The 19,323-nt window shown below is 40.6% G+C and overlaps 1 protein-coding gene across 1 annotated transcript in view; it reads right to left on the bottom strand.

Moving 5' to 3' along the window:
• Nucleotides 1-18,753, bottom strand: part of USP13 (ubiquitin specific peptidase 13) — a 39,470-nt gene extending 20,717 nt beyond the window's left edge. The window contains exons 1-6 of the mRNA XM_029084802.1: nt 18,627-18,753; nt 14,645-14,705; nt 5,407-5,528; nt 4,845-4,987; nt 4,455-4,639; nt 12-106 (exon numbers count right to left, since the gene is read on the bottom strand). Of these exons, the coding sequence (XP_028940635.1) occupies nt 12-106; nt 4,455-4,639; nt 4,845-4,987; nt 5,407-5,528; nt 14,645-14,705; nt 18,627-18,725 (705 nt within the window). The 5' untranslated portion in view covers nt 18,726-18,753. The remainder of the gene's footprint in view (nt 1-11; nt 107-4,454; nt 4,640-4,844; nt 4,988-5,406; nt 5,529-14,644; nt 14,706-18,626) is intronic.
• Between the last annotated feature and the right edge of the window lie 570 nt (nt 18,754-19,323).

Here is a 19,323-nt window from a genome sequence, read left to right on the forward strand (position 1 = left end):
GGTTTTCCTACCACTTGCATCTGCAGCATATCAATTCCAAAGTGTGCCAAATGTTTTGCTATATGTGGATCTAAAACTGGCTCCTCTTCATCAAAGGAATAAACATCTACAAAAGAAGAGAGAAACAGATGTAGTATCAAATGTTATCCCTTCTCTTTGTTTACCAACATTGCATTCTTGGTACAGGACTGCCTGTATAAGATACCTTATTCATATTCTCCAAGTTTGGTTACAACCAGCAGAAAAATGCAGGCACCCATACAGCTCAGTAAATATCTTAAATGTTCTCAACACAGTCACCTCAAACACCCTCCTCAAAAGACATTACCTGCACTGACAGTATTAAAACCTACGAATATTTATAGTGATCATAGTACTTCCCCCTCAAAAATAAGAAATTTGTAGGGAGAACAAGGAACAGGGCATGCAAAATTCTCAGATATGCGGCCAGTCCACGTTTTGAACATGGCAACTAGAGATTTTGAGTTTTTGTGGAGCTACTAGATACAGGCAGACACATTAAAACTGTGAGTACATGGGGCTGACTACTGCCAATGGTATTTTAATTTCCAGTATGGTTTAAGGAATCCACTTATGCCCTTTTCCCACAGGAATACACAGAGAACTGAGAAATTCTTTATTAGAAATAAAGAAATGTTCATTGGATTAGACACCATTGGACTGGACTTGGAAGATTAATCTTGTGGTTAGGGAGAAAGGCCAGTTTCATGACTGAGGTGTCTTGCTTTATTGTACAGGAGATACAGATTTTGGTTCTAGCTCTAGGTCCTTACAGCCATAAGTTAAAGCCCATAAATATTTTGTCAGGGGAAAGTTCAAACTGTGGAGGGAAGAAACATGTCTAGTGATATTTTCATTATGAAACCAAGTTTAATAAATCCATCAGAAGGACAAAATGGTTGAGAAAGAAAAAAAATCACTTAGTGTTTACCAAGCAAGTCCTGCAATGAATCTTAGTCCAGAGTAGGTTTCACCTACTTGAGCAAAGAACTCTAAAGCTGCAGGCTTCTATCTAAAAGGATATGAGTGATAAGACATTGCTACGAAGACTTGAACAGGCCTTCCATCTTATCTGGCCTCTTCCTCTGTAGTGAACAATGACTTTCCTGCTTTGGTCTCTATTCATAACAAAATCCAGAATCCCTCTGCCAGCCTGCCTGCACTTCTCTCAGACAAGTTTTCTTCATGCCCAGCAGAGTTTTTCACAGTGACCTTGCCCTATATGACCAGATCTTGGCTGACAGAGAAAACTTAGCCAGGAGAGACATGAAAAAAAAGTTAGAAGAGAGCAGGACCTCAGTTAAAGGCTGTTCACAGCACAAATATCACTTCTGAAAGCTCCTTACCCTGCCCTCTCCTGGCAACTAGAGACCCTTGCTCTGACTCAGCCCATTGCCTATGTAAGACTTCTACAAAAAGGCAGTCTCCTTGAAGTCTACTACTACCAAACCCACACTGAAATGATAGGCTGGAAGTTAGCCAAGACCTCAAAGACCTAATGCAATTTTTAAAATTTATCAGCCCTAAGAAAAACATTAACTTTCTCAAACCACAGAACTGTGCTTTTGAGTTGTGCTGCCAGCTGCTGATTAGCCATCAGACCCTTTATTAACACTGGTACTGATGACCTCTCTGGCATGCGTGTGGCTGTAGCTGCCCATCTGCTGGAATTCCACTGTGTGGTGGCAAGAAATGACTGTTCATCCACACACACGAGATCACAACATTCCCATAGTCTTCTGGTGAGGTCACAGCGCAGCCAAAAGATCCTGTAAAGTTCAAACACCTAATGGAGTGAGATTACACATCAACTGATCTTCTGTGACTGCTTTTAATGTGGAAGTTTTGATTTTGTCTCAGCGCTGGCAAACGAAGAGAGAGCAGCCATCTGGGACTACTGACCCAGAGCAGCAGAAACAGAACACAAGACATATTAATCTTTTGCTCAAGCTCTTGCATCATATACTTTAGTACTTTCTGCTGTGTAGCCCACCTAAATTCATGAGAGACAGAATTCGCTTATTTCAAAAAAGTCAAAGAGCAGCAAATCAAAGAAAGAAGAAGAGAGTCCCCAGACACAAGTCTGCAGTGCTGTCATATGGATTCTAGTAGATAAGGAATGTAGAAAAGTCAGCAAATGTGACACACAGAAGAAGGTAGCATTATAGTGAGAAAGGGGAAGAAGGGAGGAATATAAGGGGGAAAATTTCTTCAAAAGCAAGAAAAATCAGAGACAGACAACAGAGAATATTATTAAACAGAGAATAATCATTGTTATTCATATTACGGTAAGAAAGAAAAATGACGATGCTACCTGTACTTCCCTTTCTTCCACAGCTCAAGATTTACACGTGATCTGGCTTTGTAGACATCACTCCTTCCTCCTTAAAGGATAAGAGGCAAAGGCAACATTGTCTTTGAAGAAACAAGTTGCACAGGATCCCCCAAAGAAGCATCTGACAATTGCCGAGATTGGCATCCACAAAGCAACTCATTCAAGTACCTGTCAGACAGGGCTTCCCACTGACAAACCCCCACTCCATTCCTCAAACCACCTTCAAATACGAAGCCTCACAATGACTTGAAATGAAATCTAATGGCATTGTTGGGAGAGGCAGCAGGTAGCACAGTCTGCCAAATAGTACTTAACCTATTGAAGCAAGCAGCTTTTCTGACTCTCTCATACATCCTGTCCAAGGTCCAAGAGTGGAAGACAGAAGTTTGGTTCAATTTCTGTCCTGGTCTCAGACCTGTTTGTTGACAGAACACTACAAAATGGGGCTAATGCCTGAGAAATCTTTCATAATGTATACAAAATAGATTTCTCAAGAAAAGATAAGGAGCTCTCCTCTCCTCCCTCTGTGTACACACAGGGTAAGTGTAAGTGGAATACTGGCAACACCTCTTTTTCTTACTGGTGTGAAAAAGGAGTAAGCTATGTCACCAGAGGGACTAACATTTATTACTCCTCTGCTGTCACTTCTTCACCTCCAGTCCAGGGAAGGAGAAACCAGACAGACTTTGCATCACCATCAGCCACAGAGGCTCTTTCCTGAAGCTCCTCTATCATCCAGCCCTACAGAGAGGTTATGACTACCACGCACAGAGAGAGAACAATTACTGAAAATTCAGGAAACAAGGAGGGTTGGGGGAGGGAAGTCTTTTCTATAGGGAAACCAAGTAAATGCCCTCCAGAAGAACAAAGGTCTGTGGAGAACAGCTGGTGCCCCTCATTCAGAAGGAAGGATGACAGCCTGTCCTTTGTTATCCTAAAGGCCACATAAGAGAGGATGCAGCTGATCAGTGAGGGGCAGGACAGCAGCAATAAGGAACCAAGTACTGCTGCTAAAGATGAGAATTAAAAAAATAATTGAAAAAACACTAAAGAATATTCTGTTTATTTCGTAGATACAGTTGAAACCTACAGCTGGGCAAATTCTAAACACCTTAAATAATTGAGAGATTCAGATAAAAATCATCCAAGACCAGGCTCATTCAAGGAAACAATATTCCATCTGGGAGACAAAAGACTGAATTTTGTTCAGTGTTTCTGTGGCACAGCTGGTTGAATCAGACTACAGTCTCCTTTCCCTGACACTGAACAGGACTTAAAGATTAAAAACTCTCAACTGATATGTGTTAAAAGAAGGGGTTGCTCTAAATGGCTATTTTTTTCATTCATATGATCATAAGTACTAAAACCAAAGTATAATCATACTGTGTGTTCTTCTGTTTTTCATTTCTCTATACAGCTGCAGCAAAGGATCTCTTTGCTTATGACTTTTTCAGTTTCTTGTGTTTTTAATCTCACACACCACAGCAACACGGCAGAACATCACACTCAGAGAATATGCAAACAAGGACACATCCATAGCTTTTTCCCCCTCTCAAGATCACCAGGATTTTTACAAATTAGCATTACAGCAGCCCCACAAAGATGAGCGTTCATTAGACTGAATAAAACGTTACCGAAACAATAAGGAAATTAGCACAGTATCCAGTATGATAAACATACATGCCAATAAGAACAGACTTTTTCTGAATTTAAAAATCATTATCCTGTTATTGTTTCCATGTTACAGAAGACTGAACACTTTGCCCAAGCAAATGCAGCAGAACTGGAAAAAATACTGCTTCTCTGGATTCTGCTGCTTCAAAATAATATCACTCTACTATTATACAAACCCAGAAAAAACTATTTACACCAATTATAAGACAGAAGAAGAACAGATGAAAAAGCTAAGAGCTTTCTCCAAATGGAGTGCATGTCATTCCCTCTAACCTTGATCAAGATTCACAGACTCATAGGGTTTTCTTCCCATACCAGTCTCTCAAACATTGCACTAGAAGCACAAACCCAATTGGTAATAGATGTACACTATCAGTCTCATGCATAAAAAATACTCCAGCTCAGAATCTGCCAGGTGGCTGACCTGCTCCATCAGGAGTGATGGTTCCCAACTTCACTGCCAGGGGATAACCTGTCTCCTTGTAGTGCTCCATGGCATGCCCATTCCCCCCACTGCCATCAAAGAACCACTTGCCACACAGCACCGAACCATCCGTCAGGTTCAGCCATAGATTCTCCCTCAGGTCACATTTTGAGCATTTCCAACCACTGCAAGAGAAAACAGGAATAAACAACAGAAATAAGTAAGGCAGGAACCAGTCCTGTATTTCAAATTACTGTAGGTCAAACCAAACATACACACCCAGCTGGAGTCATGCAAGAGAACTGTTGGCTGAGTTGCTGCCTTTAGTTCTGTTACTCTGGACTGTATTAGATTAGAGAGCCTACAACGAACAAACCTTATTACCCTCACCTGGGGGGAATTCTAACACCATTGTCTAACTGTACAAGTGTTTTGGCATGTTTAGATGCCTGTAGCTCTTCTTCCCAGGAGTCAGGGTCCTGCTTCCTGTAGGGTGACTTTGCACTGAGGAGCGCATCACAAGCTATCGTCACCTGGAAGACAAATGTATGTCAATCAAAACCTAACACGATTAAGTGACTTGACAGAACCTGGCATTCAGCACGTTGCTAATGACATACAAAACTGGGTATCAGTCAGACTATTTATATACTTAAATACGCGTGTATTCTAGATTGCAGCAGTTATTATTTTAGCAGGAGAGTAAGTGCATGTACTATATAAGCTTCCCTGGGACAAGATGGCATCACAATAAGGGAAGGAATACAGGAGGTAACAGGAAATCCAAGAAACAAAGACAAAGCAGACTGATAAAAATGACTGGTTCTCTATTACAGCTGCTTAAGAGAGATCTTTATGTAAAACAGTTGCCATACATAAGAAAACAAAGCACCATCTTGAAAAAACTGAAGCAGGAGACAATTCCTATCACCACTTGCACACACTCACTGACCAGTGCTGGTAACTCTTCTATATTGGGTAATGAGATTTCATAGTGATCAGGAAATATAACAAGTTTTGCTTCATCTTCGTATTCAAAGTCATCACTGCTGAGATCACCGTTTGTCTCTAGATCTGGAAAACAAGATAGGGAATGTCAGGAGATTGTCCCAAGATCAAGATGCTTAAATTCTGGCGGGGGTACCACTACGAAGCATTGCTTGCCTGGCATCCACCTGCAAGTTCGCACTGTCAGTAATTTCTCCTGGCTAGAAATGTTTGTGAAATCCTGATCTAAACTGAAATCTGACCATCTTGCAAGAGGATGTTCTGAGGACCAAAATTTCCACCTTAATCTAATCCCCAGTCACAGCTGATTTTGCCCCTTTCCAAGCAATGCACTGTTGCTGACGTCACATTCTGGGAAGCAGCTAACAAAATTCTGCTCATTTTGGACAAAATCAGGATGTAATACTGCTGCGCCTTTTATCCAGGATCTTGAAACACTATACAGTGTGGAGCCCCAGGTCACACTACCCATGCCCACATTGCAGAGCAGGAACAATGCACCCGTGTTTCAGTCCCCAATATTTTCCAGATGACAGACCTGGCTGAAACATGCTATGGCTCCCATCCATCTTGAACCTGTGGCCTTTCCTCCCACAAAGACATCCATGGCTGGAAGTATTCCCACATCTCATCCAGAGTCTCAAATAGTTACAGCAAGTACAACTATACCAGCATTATCCCTCTTCTGCTAACTCCACTCTGTAACCAGTGAAACTATCTGTTTAATAAGCACTTATTAACTAATAAAGCTTTCCTCTGAAGATCAAGCCTTCCGTAGTGTTTGTGTACACTCTTACTACAGTGTAAGGATGATTTTTTTGCTTAAATATGAGCCTTGATCCACAAATAAGTGGACTCAGAGAGAAGCCAGGAGAGTATATACGTAACTAAATGGCTAGTGTTTACATCTCTGGCTTCATCAAAAATTTAATTATCCCATAGTGACAAGACTGAGTTAAAACCTTGCACAGTTCTTTCTAGGACAACGGAAAAAGTTAAGACCAAATGCGTGAGTGTTGTGTCAGACATTTCACAAGATTCAACTGCAAGAATAGCCTGGGAAAGGATGGGATCTTCTGGATCCTTCTCCATCTGGAGATTCTGGATCTACTGTATTCTGATATACCAGTCACTGAGAGAATAAGGTTCATCCAAGAAAGAAGGTGCCTTAGCAGTAACTAAAGCTAGCTCTTATTTTCACTCCAAGTACATGCACATGTTTAAAGAGTCACTCAACACTGAATGAGCATTGGCTGTAACCACTGCACCCTGGGAATGCCCAAAATCTCAGATGTTTATCTGGGAGAGAGGTGAGGATGGCAGAGGCCAGACTCAGATAACTAAGCTCTCTGTTTACCCAGTGGGCAGTAACAGCCTGAACATCCTAAGTGATAAAACAGGTATCAAAAGAGATTTTAACTTGACCTGGACAGACCACCTCTTGACAGGAATGTAATCCAGTTTCTATTCAATTCTCGGATCATCTGCTGCACCAGTCAGTCCTGAGGGGTGACAACACCCACTGTCAGTGACTTCCAGCAGCATCACCTCTTTCTCAGCTGCAACCAACAGAAGCCCCTTCTCATCAGCTGAATATAGACACAAAAGCAAGAACTTTTTCTTATAATGAAAGCACAACATTTATGAAAAAAATATTAGTTCATTACTAATTCCCCAAATCACACCATTTTCATGATGCTCCCTTCCCTTACTGCTGCATAACAGAGATAACCAGTGAGGTCACTTTACTCCAGGCTTCTTTCCCAGCTTGTATTAAAATTCTGTATTTTGATAAAGGAGTGAATCTCAACAGATACAGTCTGCAACAGTAAATTCTGCTGCTCTGTGAAAAAAAAGAACCTGCGTATCTCCAGGCTGACGCATCACAGAGAATTTTCAGTTAATGCCTAGAAATTTGACGGTGGCCAGCATAGAAAAAACAGAAATATTGACCATCTCCTAAATATGACAGAGGTTCCTCAGGGAGGACAAAACCTAGAGGACAAAACCTCAGTGTTTAAAGGCAGCAAACGCCTCTTCCATGCCCTGTGGTCTCACCCTCCGTCAGCCACCAGATGGAACCTGAGGACAGCTCACGTCAGCCGCTGTTATCTGTAGACATGTGTAAGACATGCTGGTATTTTCATTTGCTTATGATACCGACATTAAGTTTAGGGTATTTACAATCTGCTGTATAGAAACAGCAATGATACAGTTGCCTGGGTTCAAAATTCAGACACACTCATCTTACAAGCCAGCGACAACAGCCAGAGAGTAGCAACTTTACTGCTACTGATCTGACCTGTATTTGAACCAGTGATCCAGGGATGGAAGGCTGAGTATCCCATTAGCAATCATCCGCTGCCATCTAAGGACTTCACACACATCAGCCTTTTTTTGTGCAATGAGTAGGGAAGGAAAGTTCCTTTTTACCTTCTCAGGCTTCATACCATTCACGTTACCAGAAAAGCAGAAAATGATGTCCTGTCAGCATGGCATTTTGGATGTCTGACACATCAGTATGGCAGCATCATACTTCTTATTTTAAAGAAAAATACACACAACTTCATAACAGTTCCAGGAAAGAAACATGAGGATGTAACTGGCAATTCCACTTCTGAAGGTGACCAAGTAAAGTTGGTACGCTTCCATTCCACGCACCTACTCTTCTGAATAGGAACTAAAATGACCACCAGCACTTTTTGACAATTATCACTGCAAAGAGTTTCTCGGGATTCAGATTTGGTACGCAGAGCGGTAAGGACTTCTAAGGTCACTGACTGAAATCCCTTGATACAGCAGATGACTATATAAACTAATCCCTTTTGTTGACTGTCAGACAGGTCCCTTAATGACATCCAGCTGAAAACCCCCAAATCACGACTCATATTTTTAAATCTTGGCTTGTATGCACTGAGAGCCAGAGCTGCTAAGTTCAGTAAGAAGTTCTACCTGCACTGTATCTTCTGTGCCTGCGCAAGGGCCAACACAACTAAGAAAACACGAGCATAGTTACAATAAAATCAGATGACTATTACTTTAGAAGGCAACAAAGCCCACACTGAATGAGGGCAGAGGTGGACTCTGTAGCCACTAGGCACCATGTGCAGTCAGCATGCAGTTTCGAACTTGGATTTTAAAGCTACTACAGAATTTGAGAGAGGAACAAGAGTAACTACAGGAAAGAGGAGCAGGGGGAAATCTACTTGCAAATGGAGCATATTTGATTAAAAATTACTGTGACACTAAAGGTACTGAAAAATACAACTTTCAAGCAACTATACTTCACATGAAGCTGTTTCTTGGACAAGGACATTCTTCCAAGATGCACTGTGAGTAGAAAAAGCTCTGGGCAAAAAAGGGTTTACTCAGTTCTAAGACTGAGCCACAAGACACTCAGCCAGTTTGTAATCTTTTTAAAGACCTGGCAGCTTGATGGTGAATGTCCACATGACATTGTTCCTGTTCTAGTGGACTAACAGTTTTATGGTGCTCCCTCAGAGCCCCAGTTAAACACTGTGGTCACTAAAACAAAGTGTCTGTAGGTCATAAGTGTTGTTGGGAGGCCAGGACGACAGGTAAAGCAAAATAACAGACACGTTAAAACACAGGTTTGACTGATGTTATTATTTTGGGCAAGTGGTCAGCAGATTAAGTTTACTCCAGCTCACAGGCAACCACTGAAGTGACGGTGAGAAAGGCATCACTGCTGAAGTGACTGAAAACAGCAGCTGGAAGTGGAAGACAGCGTACTGTAAACCAACCCACCAGAGGGGAGGAAAAGGAGTGGACATGTCCAGATTAGATTTAGACAAGTTACCAACTGACTGCACTAATAATAGTGGCATCAGGAGACTCCAGGCAGGACCCCCAAACAGGATTTCCTGTGCATATGGATCTGTCTGTGTGCGTATGAAAGGGAATACAAATGTGAAAATCAAGTGAGGATGTTAACTAGTGAGCCTACAACTAATTTTGAAACTCTAGAAAGACATCTTAGGAATCTGGGCTTGATCCTGCTCTCACTAAAAGCAATGGACAAATTTGTACTGACTTGGAAGTGGAGGATTTTCTTCCTGAAGCCTCTAAATAACAATGAATTATAGCAGCAGCACTTTGCAAGCTATAAGCTATTCAGTTCATTTTTCTTCAGGCACATCTGAAACATTGACCTCACTGGATGAACTATATAAAAGATTAAAAAAGAAAAAAGAAAAAGATGCACTTTGCAGTCATAACACTCTCTTTTGTGGCAAAAGGAAAAGCAAAACTTTCCAGTAGGATCACTTGGATCATTTGCTACTTGTAAAATAACATTCACATTTCTTGCTACATCTCCAAAGCATTAGCACACTGTTCTTATTTCTAGATAGAGACCTCATCCCTTGGATTTCTGGCACAGTCACGTGTTAAACAAGCAAAGCTAAACCACCAAAATTTGAATTCTTAACTATCTTGCTAGCAGCATCAGCCTTTGTTAATCTAGCCCAATTTCCACAGTCCTACCTAAACCAGCAAACTATTAAGACTCTATTAGTGTACGGTATCTGCTCACCATGCTGTACTCAACTCAAGCTTAGATGGCAAAGCCAGAAAGCAACAGGTTCACTCGTGGTCTAATCAGCTCCACTGCTACTGCTGGGGAGCACGCACAACTTGTCTGGGCTAAAACTTAAACATATTGTCAGGAAACACTCAAAACTTCCTGATTCACAACTTTTCCTTTCATAGACATATACTTCATACGTGTTTACTTACATAAATACAAACTTAAATCACTTGTGGTGAAAGTCCTCTTCAGAAGCTTACCAAATAAAAACATCCTTACTGAAAACAGGGTTCTGCTACTGCTGCTATGAGATCTGGGAGAGGTAAGTAGAGCTGTGCTCAAACCCAGTACGGTCACTCTTATGAATGGTCTTTACACTTGGAAACAGCAGCCCGAAGTGCATTCACTGCCGTAGGCTGCCATGTGCCATCCAGGAAAAGCTCAGCAAGTTTACACGTTCTCACAGACCAAGTGGAAGGTTTCCTTTCCGAGGCCTTCTCAGAGACTAGCTGTGTGTCATGGATACTGCTCCTCACTGACACTCTTCTCACCAGCAATTACCATCCTTACAGATCTGCTGACAGGGCTGTTCATTTGAGTACTTCAATTGATGGTCTTTTAATTGATGGTCTAAGTTAGCCCTGACTTTGCTCAAAACAGAGCTCACACAACGTGCTGCACTGGCAGATACTGCTATGGTAACCCATCTGGAAGAGGACATCTGTCTATGGAGAAGTTTTATGATGGCCACTCTGCCAGCAATGTTTAGCCTAGAGTTCAGGCTCTGGCATGGACTGACAGATGCCCAGGAAGAGGGTACTAGAACAAGGCAAAAATGTGATGATTCCTCCCTCAGTGTATAACTCCTAGCTTCCAGATACCTACCTGGGGTTTTTTGCTTGTTGGGGGAGGCAGGTGTAAGGGGGTGTTGTGTGCGTGTGTGTGTGTGTGTGTGTTTGGTTGGTTTTGGAGGAAGAGACACAGGGGGAGATACTACATGCAGCTGTGGTTCCTCTATTCAAGAGAGGTTCACTTCTTATTTATAAACCAAAATAATAGAGAACAAAATATAAAATGTCACTCTACTCCTGATGTTCCACTTGATTCTTTCACTGCCGCTGACAATTGAGTTGACATTTTCAGAGAACCATTCACACCATCTCTCTCAGAACTACCTTTCTGAACAGCAGTAGCTAATTCAGATCACACCACTGTGCACACACAGTTAAAGCCCTTCTCTTGTCTGCATTTTTCAACATTTACTTCATCTATTGTTTAGTTATTCAGTAAGACATTAAAAAACACTTTCAGATTTAATCTCTTAGATAATGTTAAATCAACCAGTAAACTCTAGTTCCTCATTTTTCAATCCCTTTCCAGACCATTTATAATCACATTAATTCTTCATAATTAGAACATTATGAAGGGCTCCACTGATAACTCCTGGGAGTAACAGGTCCAGAGGAACTCAGCTGGTAACTTTCTACTCTAAGAACCGGGCCTCCAATCCCTTCAATATGAGGATCTTCCCTCTTATCCTACTACTCCTTTTGACCAGGACTTTGTAAGAAAGATCACAGTACCTCCTGTTAATTAAACTGCTCTTATTCACATAGCCACTGAATACATAGGAGGACTAGTACACACAGCCCTAGAGTATTCTGGCAGATCCAGAACCATTACTTCACTTTGGAAAATCCACAATGGCTCTTTTCTGTTCTGTCACATTTAAATACAACTTTCTATCAATTCTGATCCATTCTTTTTCTTCCAGATGGGTTAATATGAAAATTAAATTTAGTGATTATATTTTTCCTAGTCCCACTATGTCTTTTTTTTTTTCCCAAAACTGGTATCAAATTTACCATACTGTGGCTGATTTTAAACAAGAAGTTGCATACCAAAGACAACAGTGCTGCTGTTTCTTATCTGACAGCCTTGTGAAGTCATGGGGAGCTATCATCTTGTTCCATCAATTAATTTCTTTCCATTTTACAGACTGGATCTAAAACTTCTTTGTGTGATGGCCACACATATTGACAAGCACAAAGTATCTTCAAACTTGCTAGCCTAGATAACAATGCAGTGAGGATACTACTCTATGCATTGTGATGCAGTCTGCTTTAAATATCACCCCAAATCCCCTGGAAGCTTGCACAATCTGAGCTAAAGTTACCATATCCACATTGCCCAGCGGCATCTAAACATCTAGATTAAAGGCAGTTCATACATTTCAATGCACAATGTTATTATGCTTCTTGATTATACACAACACTCAAAGCCAATACCCTCCAGCCTTTTCCAAAAGAAAAGCAAAACAAAATGAGCCCAAAAGTTAACGCACACATGCACACACATTTTGCTATCGACCTTTTAATGTTTAGGGAAAGATAAAGCTTCCAGTTCAGTGACCCAACCAGTCTGTTTCTATTGCGTTTGCTGGATAGCAGCACTGCTAGAAAGTAATCGGTGAGCGTCCAAAAGATGTTTTCCTAACACTAAGGAGATTGAAAAGGGTTTAGTATCTTTAATAGCTTTACATCAAAGAGGATTATAAGAAGCAATGCAACAAATGCCCAGACTGGATTGACTTTGTACACAAAGCTTAAGTCTCTGGGCCTTCAGGGAATTATTTAAAGACACCTAGAAACACAGTGATGTTAGAGTCACCCATTGATCATCGCCTATTCTTGATGAAATGGCAAGTTACATACATGGGCTCATAACAGCAAGTTTGGTGCAAACCTCTACCATAGGTGCCCATGGTCACAATAAGAAAGACAGAACTAAAATGACCTGTTAAAACAAGAAGTCCAGCAGCTTTAAACCAACGAGGAAGATGTTGGATTAAGAGATAAAATTCTAACTTTTGCTAACCACCTCTGCTGCTGTCACATGCAAAATTATAAAATCAGCTGACCTCTCTGTGCTTTCATTTCCTTGGCTATGAACAAGGACAGGAATAACTCTTTGTTCTTTTCTTTAAGCATGGCTAAAAATCTGCTGAGTCAAAGAAGTGGATACAAAGCATTCAAATGCGTGGAAGTACTATCTCAAGGATCAGAACAGAGAGTTGATAACATTTTACTCCCAGCCAGCAGTGGCTGCGAAGAGGACAGCAGTAGGACAACAGACCAGATGAGATACATTTTCCAAAGCGCATTAGATTCCAGAAGTGCTGGATTAAATGGTGATAGTTCCACCTAAATCCACCCCAGTGAAAGCACACTGCCTTCAGAAGTTCACCGGGGCCGGGACACTTGGAACTGCTGCACCAGATCTACTCAGCTGGAACAAAATACTCACGTGCAAGGATAGAATTTGAGGAATCCAACATGGCACATCAGAGATATGACGCCATGTACACTGTGTGCTGGCATACCGCAATGAGAGCAGCCTCAAAAGGTATGCAGTAAATCAGCAAGAATAAAATCAGACCCTGCTTTTGTACTTCTTGTTTACATGCACACTGCTAACACTGTACCACCACTGCTGCATTGCAGCCAGCTTTGTTTCTGAAACAATTATTTTACAAGTGTCTAGTGACAAACATAATACTCAATGTAAACTGACAGTAAATAGCATGTAGACCAGCATCTGCAACTTAACAGTCTCTCCCTACAAAAGAAATTTCATTTCTTTATGACTCAGTTTACATTTTTTTTTCCTCTCTAAGCCCTCCTTGCAAAACTTACTCTAGACATTAACAGCAACAATTTAATCGATCACAATCTGCAAAGGCCTCTTAGGGACACATTCCACAGATCAAAGCAATTCCAAAGGGAGACCATGCTATTGTTTCCCCTTAGCCATAAGAGCTGGCAATTGTAAAGAAAACGTTTAACCTCTTCATTACCAGAAGAAAAATTCACTATTACTACAGAGAGAATCAATAATAAATGAATAAGAGAAATACTACAAGTGGTGGGAGGAAGGAGAATACAGACATTGCATCAAGTTCCCCTTGTCCATATTTATGAGGCACTCAGGTTTTCTGGGTAATCTGAATCAATGGATATTGGATGAAATGGACATGGTAAGAAAACTGCTTTCCATGAAGCAAGGGGATAAAATTGTGGATGTAACAGAATAAGAATTGGTAAGAGACACTCATGAGATATGTACTGTTGCATTTGTTAAAGGAGAGACCACAACATCACTTAAGAACATTTACCTGTGTAACAACTCTGAAATTATAACAACCCTTCCTGTGACCAGTGGCTGAGCAGAACAGTGCCACACTGAGACCCTGTTATATCTAAACATTAGGTGTAAAGAAACATTTTAATAAAAGGGTGCTTTGTGGATATCACAAAGAGAGAGAAAGGACAGAATTAATCAGAAAATACCTATCAAACCCTAGGTTGTTTGAGAATAGTTGAGGGCCTACTTTAGATTAAAATGTTTCATGTATACATACACATATCTCTAAGTATGCACCAAAATCACTAAGAATTATTTATTTTTCTGGACCAACTTTAAAAACTAAAACCAAAAGTTAAAAAAAAAATAACCAAACAGAAAAAGTAAACCCACAAAGAGCCTCGAAGCCAGACACAATGGTGGACAGAACCCAAGCACACATGCAGACAGGGTCAGAAAAGGACTGTGTGAAAGCAGCTGTTCACAATACCTAAAAATAGCTTAGCATTCCTCCTTTTTGGTAAAGCTCCACCAGATGCCCCTGGTACCTTCTGGAAAGAGAGAAAGAAACAATTAAAAACCCATCAAGCAAGACAACAGTAAATCAGCAATAACCCAATACCACCACCATTTCTGACACACATCTGTCTGTTTGTGCCCCTTCTGTTAAATCAGTCCTTGCTAAGCAAGAACATAGATCCTCTTCATTCACCTCTGACAACGGGATTCAACTCATCATTGCCCACTACCCTCATGGAGTAAGAAAGCCACCAACTGAATCCTTCATGCTTTGGTCACCATAGGTGACTGATGTTCTACCAACAAGACAAGGATATCTACCATCACTCAGACCTCTCACTACCAGATCCCCTACAGAATTTCTTAATGACTAAAACTGAATTAGAGAGAGGAAGAAAAAGCTATTATGTGCAGAAAAGCTTCAATCCTTCATACCTAATTCCAGTATGACCACTTTGCTGTGATCTACTAGTTCAGCTAATTTTTTCCTATCCAGAAAAAAGTGTCCTTTCTGTCAGGATCCTTGTCGGCTTCCGTTAAGACCAACCCAAGTTACCACTATGCTTTCTTAATACTAGAGAGTATGGAGGAAACCTGACAACGCCCAAGCTATTGTTTATTAGGAGAGATTTTATTTTATTTTTTAATTTAAACTCCACAGCAGAGAACAGTAACTTCCAAGTGACATTCAGTTTCAAGCACCACTTTCCCAGCTCAAAATATCTCAAACTACTAAGGAAAACTCTAGTAGCTGAGGAAATGCAAACGTCAGTGCATTTGCTTCTTCAGCTCTTTATTAACAGGCACCATTAAATCAAATCAAATTAAATCAAATAAGCCTCTGTGGCTATAATGCCAACGTGATGCATTATGTAGCGTGTAACGTCAGTGTAACTGGCGAGGTTGTTAGGCGACTTTCTTTTTTAATAATAATATTGGGATACAACAGGTGGAGAGAAACCAGCCAAGAACCTGTCAGCCTTGGGCAAGTTCATGTTTGCCTCTGCCCCCTGGTAGGTGAAAGGGTCACATATTTTGGGTGGTTCCCTTCACCATGTAAATAAAGCTTTGGCCAAAGTAGACCGCTTGAATCATCAGGGAGGTCTTATACATCATAGGAAAGTTTTCCATTCTTAGAAAGAGCAGATGCCAACACTCCTTGGCTGCACTTAAGAACAGAACCATATATATGAGCAACTCCAGCATTAAAAAAAAAAAAAGTCAATGAAGTGAAAGTAACAAGCAGAACACTATTTCCTTAATACTACTGGGAAGTCTAAGAAAGTAGTCAAGAATACAAATGTATTTTTAAAAAGCAGCAGCAAGATACAACATAACTCGCTTACAAATAGGTTATGAATAAATTACACATAATCCCAGGAATATAAGCTTCAGAAATAAAAAAATGTTGCTTCCAATACTAGGAACTGAATTCTGATTTCACCAAGTGGAATGTTGTAAAAGTCATTAAGAGCAGAGACTTCAAAAATGAAGAATTCACATGGAGTGTTTATCACTGCCAACCTGACATTAAATATTTCAGCTTGATTTTCCAAACTGCTGAATATATCTGAACCGAGACTGCAGATGCTCAATACTCCTGAAAAACCCAGAACCTGACAGTTTTTTATCTTGCTTCTTCCTCTGTTAGAAATCATTTAAAATGTTCTCCATTCACAAAACAATTTTAGCTTCTAACAGATGTGACATGCCCAGCAAATGGAAGTCCACACAATGCATCAGTAGTGGCATCAAATTCTGTTTGTGATGCTGCTCCTACAAGGTGTCAGCGTAGTCTATTCTGCATTCTCTTTAACTGCACCATTGCCACATTTTTTATAACAGCACCATCACTGAACCCAGCACTGTAGGAAACCTCATGCTTCTCTGCCCAGTGTTTTCAACAGGGCTGAGGTACCACTGCAGTACCAAGCTAAGGCTCTGCCCGGTGCCGAACACTACCCAGGCAGCTGTATGCAAGCCACACGCTACAGGAAAGGGGCTGACTGAAAAACTATGAAGAGTGGAAAAAAAAAAATCCATTTTCTCAATTTAGCTAAGAATTTTACCAGAGGGTGCTCCATAACTTGCACTTACACACACTTCTGATGATTCAGCAGATGCCTCTACTGCTGATCTGCCACTGGCAGAGATACTCTAGCTCTACTTAAGCCAATATGCTGAAGATCTGACCCTTATTTTCTAATTGAATTGTGACAAGGTACAGGAATCGTACTTAATCCAAACACCTTTGGAAGCAAACAGGGATTTCTGCAGCAATGCAGTACATTCTGCAAGGATGATGCCAAGGGAGCCACAGGCCAGAATAGCAGCCACACTGAAAGAACCTTAAAATAGCATATCCAATGCCTTTGGCTTTACTGTATCCCACACCATCAAAAGCTTGGCTTAAAAAAACCAAAACCACAATGCAGCACGTGCCAGACACTTCATAAAATCGTTCCAGTGAAGGTCTGATGTTTCACGTTGCGCAAAGGAATACACAGATATTCCATAAGCATAAGCAGCAAACAGTAATGGTAAACAAAATCCACCGCTAATATATGAGGAATCCTATCTATGAGCCATGTTAGCTGACACAATCTTCATCTGCACTATAGAGTCAAACATTGTTTCCTACCGCATGACCCAGTGTGGCACCACCTTCAAACACAGATGCCAGCCCCCTCTGCTACATCATGATTCACAAGGAGAAAAATAGGAACCACTGAACTAGCTCAGCTGAAGGTGCATGCAACACCAAAAAACAGCCGATACACTTGTTTCTCTTTTGGGCTTCTTCAGACTAATCTTTATCCAGGAAAGGAATTTTTGAGGCCTCCTTTTAACCCCAGTTTACCTTAATATTGAAAATTCCCAGGTCACATGCTGGAAGACAGTTGTATACAAGGAAAGCTGACAGGATTTCTGCCCACCTGTCTCTAGTCCTAGGTATCATCTTTCAAGAGTGTTAAATTCAATCAGAAGACCTGTTGCTAAAACTAGACTAGGCTCTCCAAAAAATCAGTTAACAGTGTGAAAGAAAATGTTGCTATCACCTTTAAAAAGTAAGACAATTCTAAAGTATAACAAACATCATTAACAATCTTAACCTGGGAAACATCCAATCCATCTCACTATCATTCTGATAAAATATGAATAATCATCTATTGGAAATAAGTGCTCAGGGCACTTTACATAACTCAGGTCCTTCATCACCCAGGGGAAACATTGCTGTAGAATTCGAAATGTGAAGTATTCTATCCTGCTCAGGCAGCTATTTTAGGCCCTCTAACTTGCCAAAAGAGGCAGAGCTTGTGGGAAAGTGAGCTATAAGCAAACCTAGCACCTTTCATATAGCTCAGGTCACAAGTCATTAACAGCCCATTAAAGATGTCAAACCACGCACAAACGTATGTTATAAAAAGCACAGGTTATATGTGTGGCATTAGAATCCAGCATGAATTTAAGCTAAGCTTTAGATCCCAGGCCAGGTCAAGATTAGGGCTCATGATTTAATTGTACAGAAATCTTAGGATGAAAAGAAGTCCTACCACCCTGAGATGAAACCTCATACAAAATAAAAATTAAAAAAATCTCAGGAACTTCCACCAAATCTGAAACAAAACCAGTACTTCTACACTTCAAAGGCAGGTCTCAGAGAAGTATTTAGTTACCTACAGTATGCACATAATATACAGACAATATGTATATAATACGCAGAAGCACGTAGTGAAATAGATCAGTGGAAGTCAGGCAAGAAGATTCATCTCAGAACTGAAGATATAGGATTGGTTGGGATCCAAGCAACTGAATTTGACATCCAGCCCCAAATCTGAACATGTTCATTTCCGTCATTCAGGATTTGGTCTGTGTCTGAAATGAGTTACATAAACCAGCAAAAGAGAGCCAAGAACTGCCAGGGTAGTTAGTTGGGAAGCCACAATTCTCACCTCAATCACATGTCGTTTCAGATGCAAATACACACACTGTCCTGTTTTCCGGTAATGCCTTTCAATGTGTTCCCTTCCAAATCCCAGAAAGGTGTTCATGCATACATAGAGACCTCCTTCTGCATCCTGAAAGGAACGACACAGATAGTTACAGCACAGAAGAAACAGAACAGGACAGAAAGGACTCAGCAAGCAGGGAAAAAAAATAAAATATTGCAGATCCTTTCTGTTATCAAACAAGCACTTAAAACACTGCTTTGATAGCACATCATGGAGTTTGCATTATCAGTCCTCTATGAAAATTCCACATCATATCACAGTCTATAGAAGCTCATTGAAATGGGTCACTTTATGACTACAGATTAGTGAGTGTTCACACTGGAGGTTTAGAAGCTACTCTTGAAAAATTCTGCTTGAGCGCCCAACCCATGGATATTTGTACATGCAGAAATTTGTAAAGCATTAAAACAATGAAACACAGACATCTGTTTGAAATAGAAGAACTTTTTTTGGCCATTTGATTGCAAAAACCTAAAACAATGAAACACAGACATCTATTTGAAATAGAACTTTTTTTGGCCATTTGATTGCAAAAACAACATTTCAAATCAGAAGTGTGGCAAAGCTGACAGTCCAGGGGATTCAGTCACACCTCCTACTGTTGATCACAATCATGCCCAAGAAAAACTGATCTTGT

The sequence above is a fragment of the Antrostomus carolinensis genome, unplaced genomic scaffold (assembly GCF_000700745.2).
Source record: "Antrostomus carolinensis isolate BGI_N321 unplaced genomic scaffold, ASM70074v2 scaffold19634, whole genome shotgun sequence".
NCBI classification, from domain to species: domain Eukaryota; kingdom Metazoa; phylum Chordata; class Aves; order Caprimulgiformes; family Caprimulgidae; genus Antrostomus; species Antrostomus carolinensis.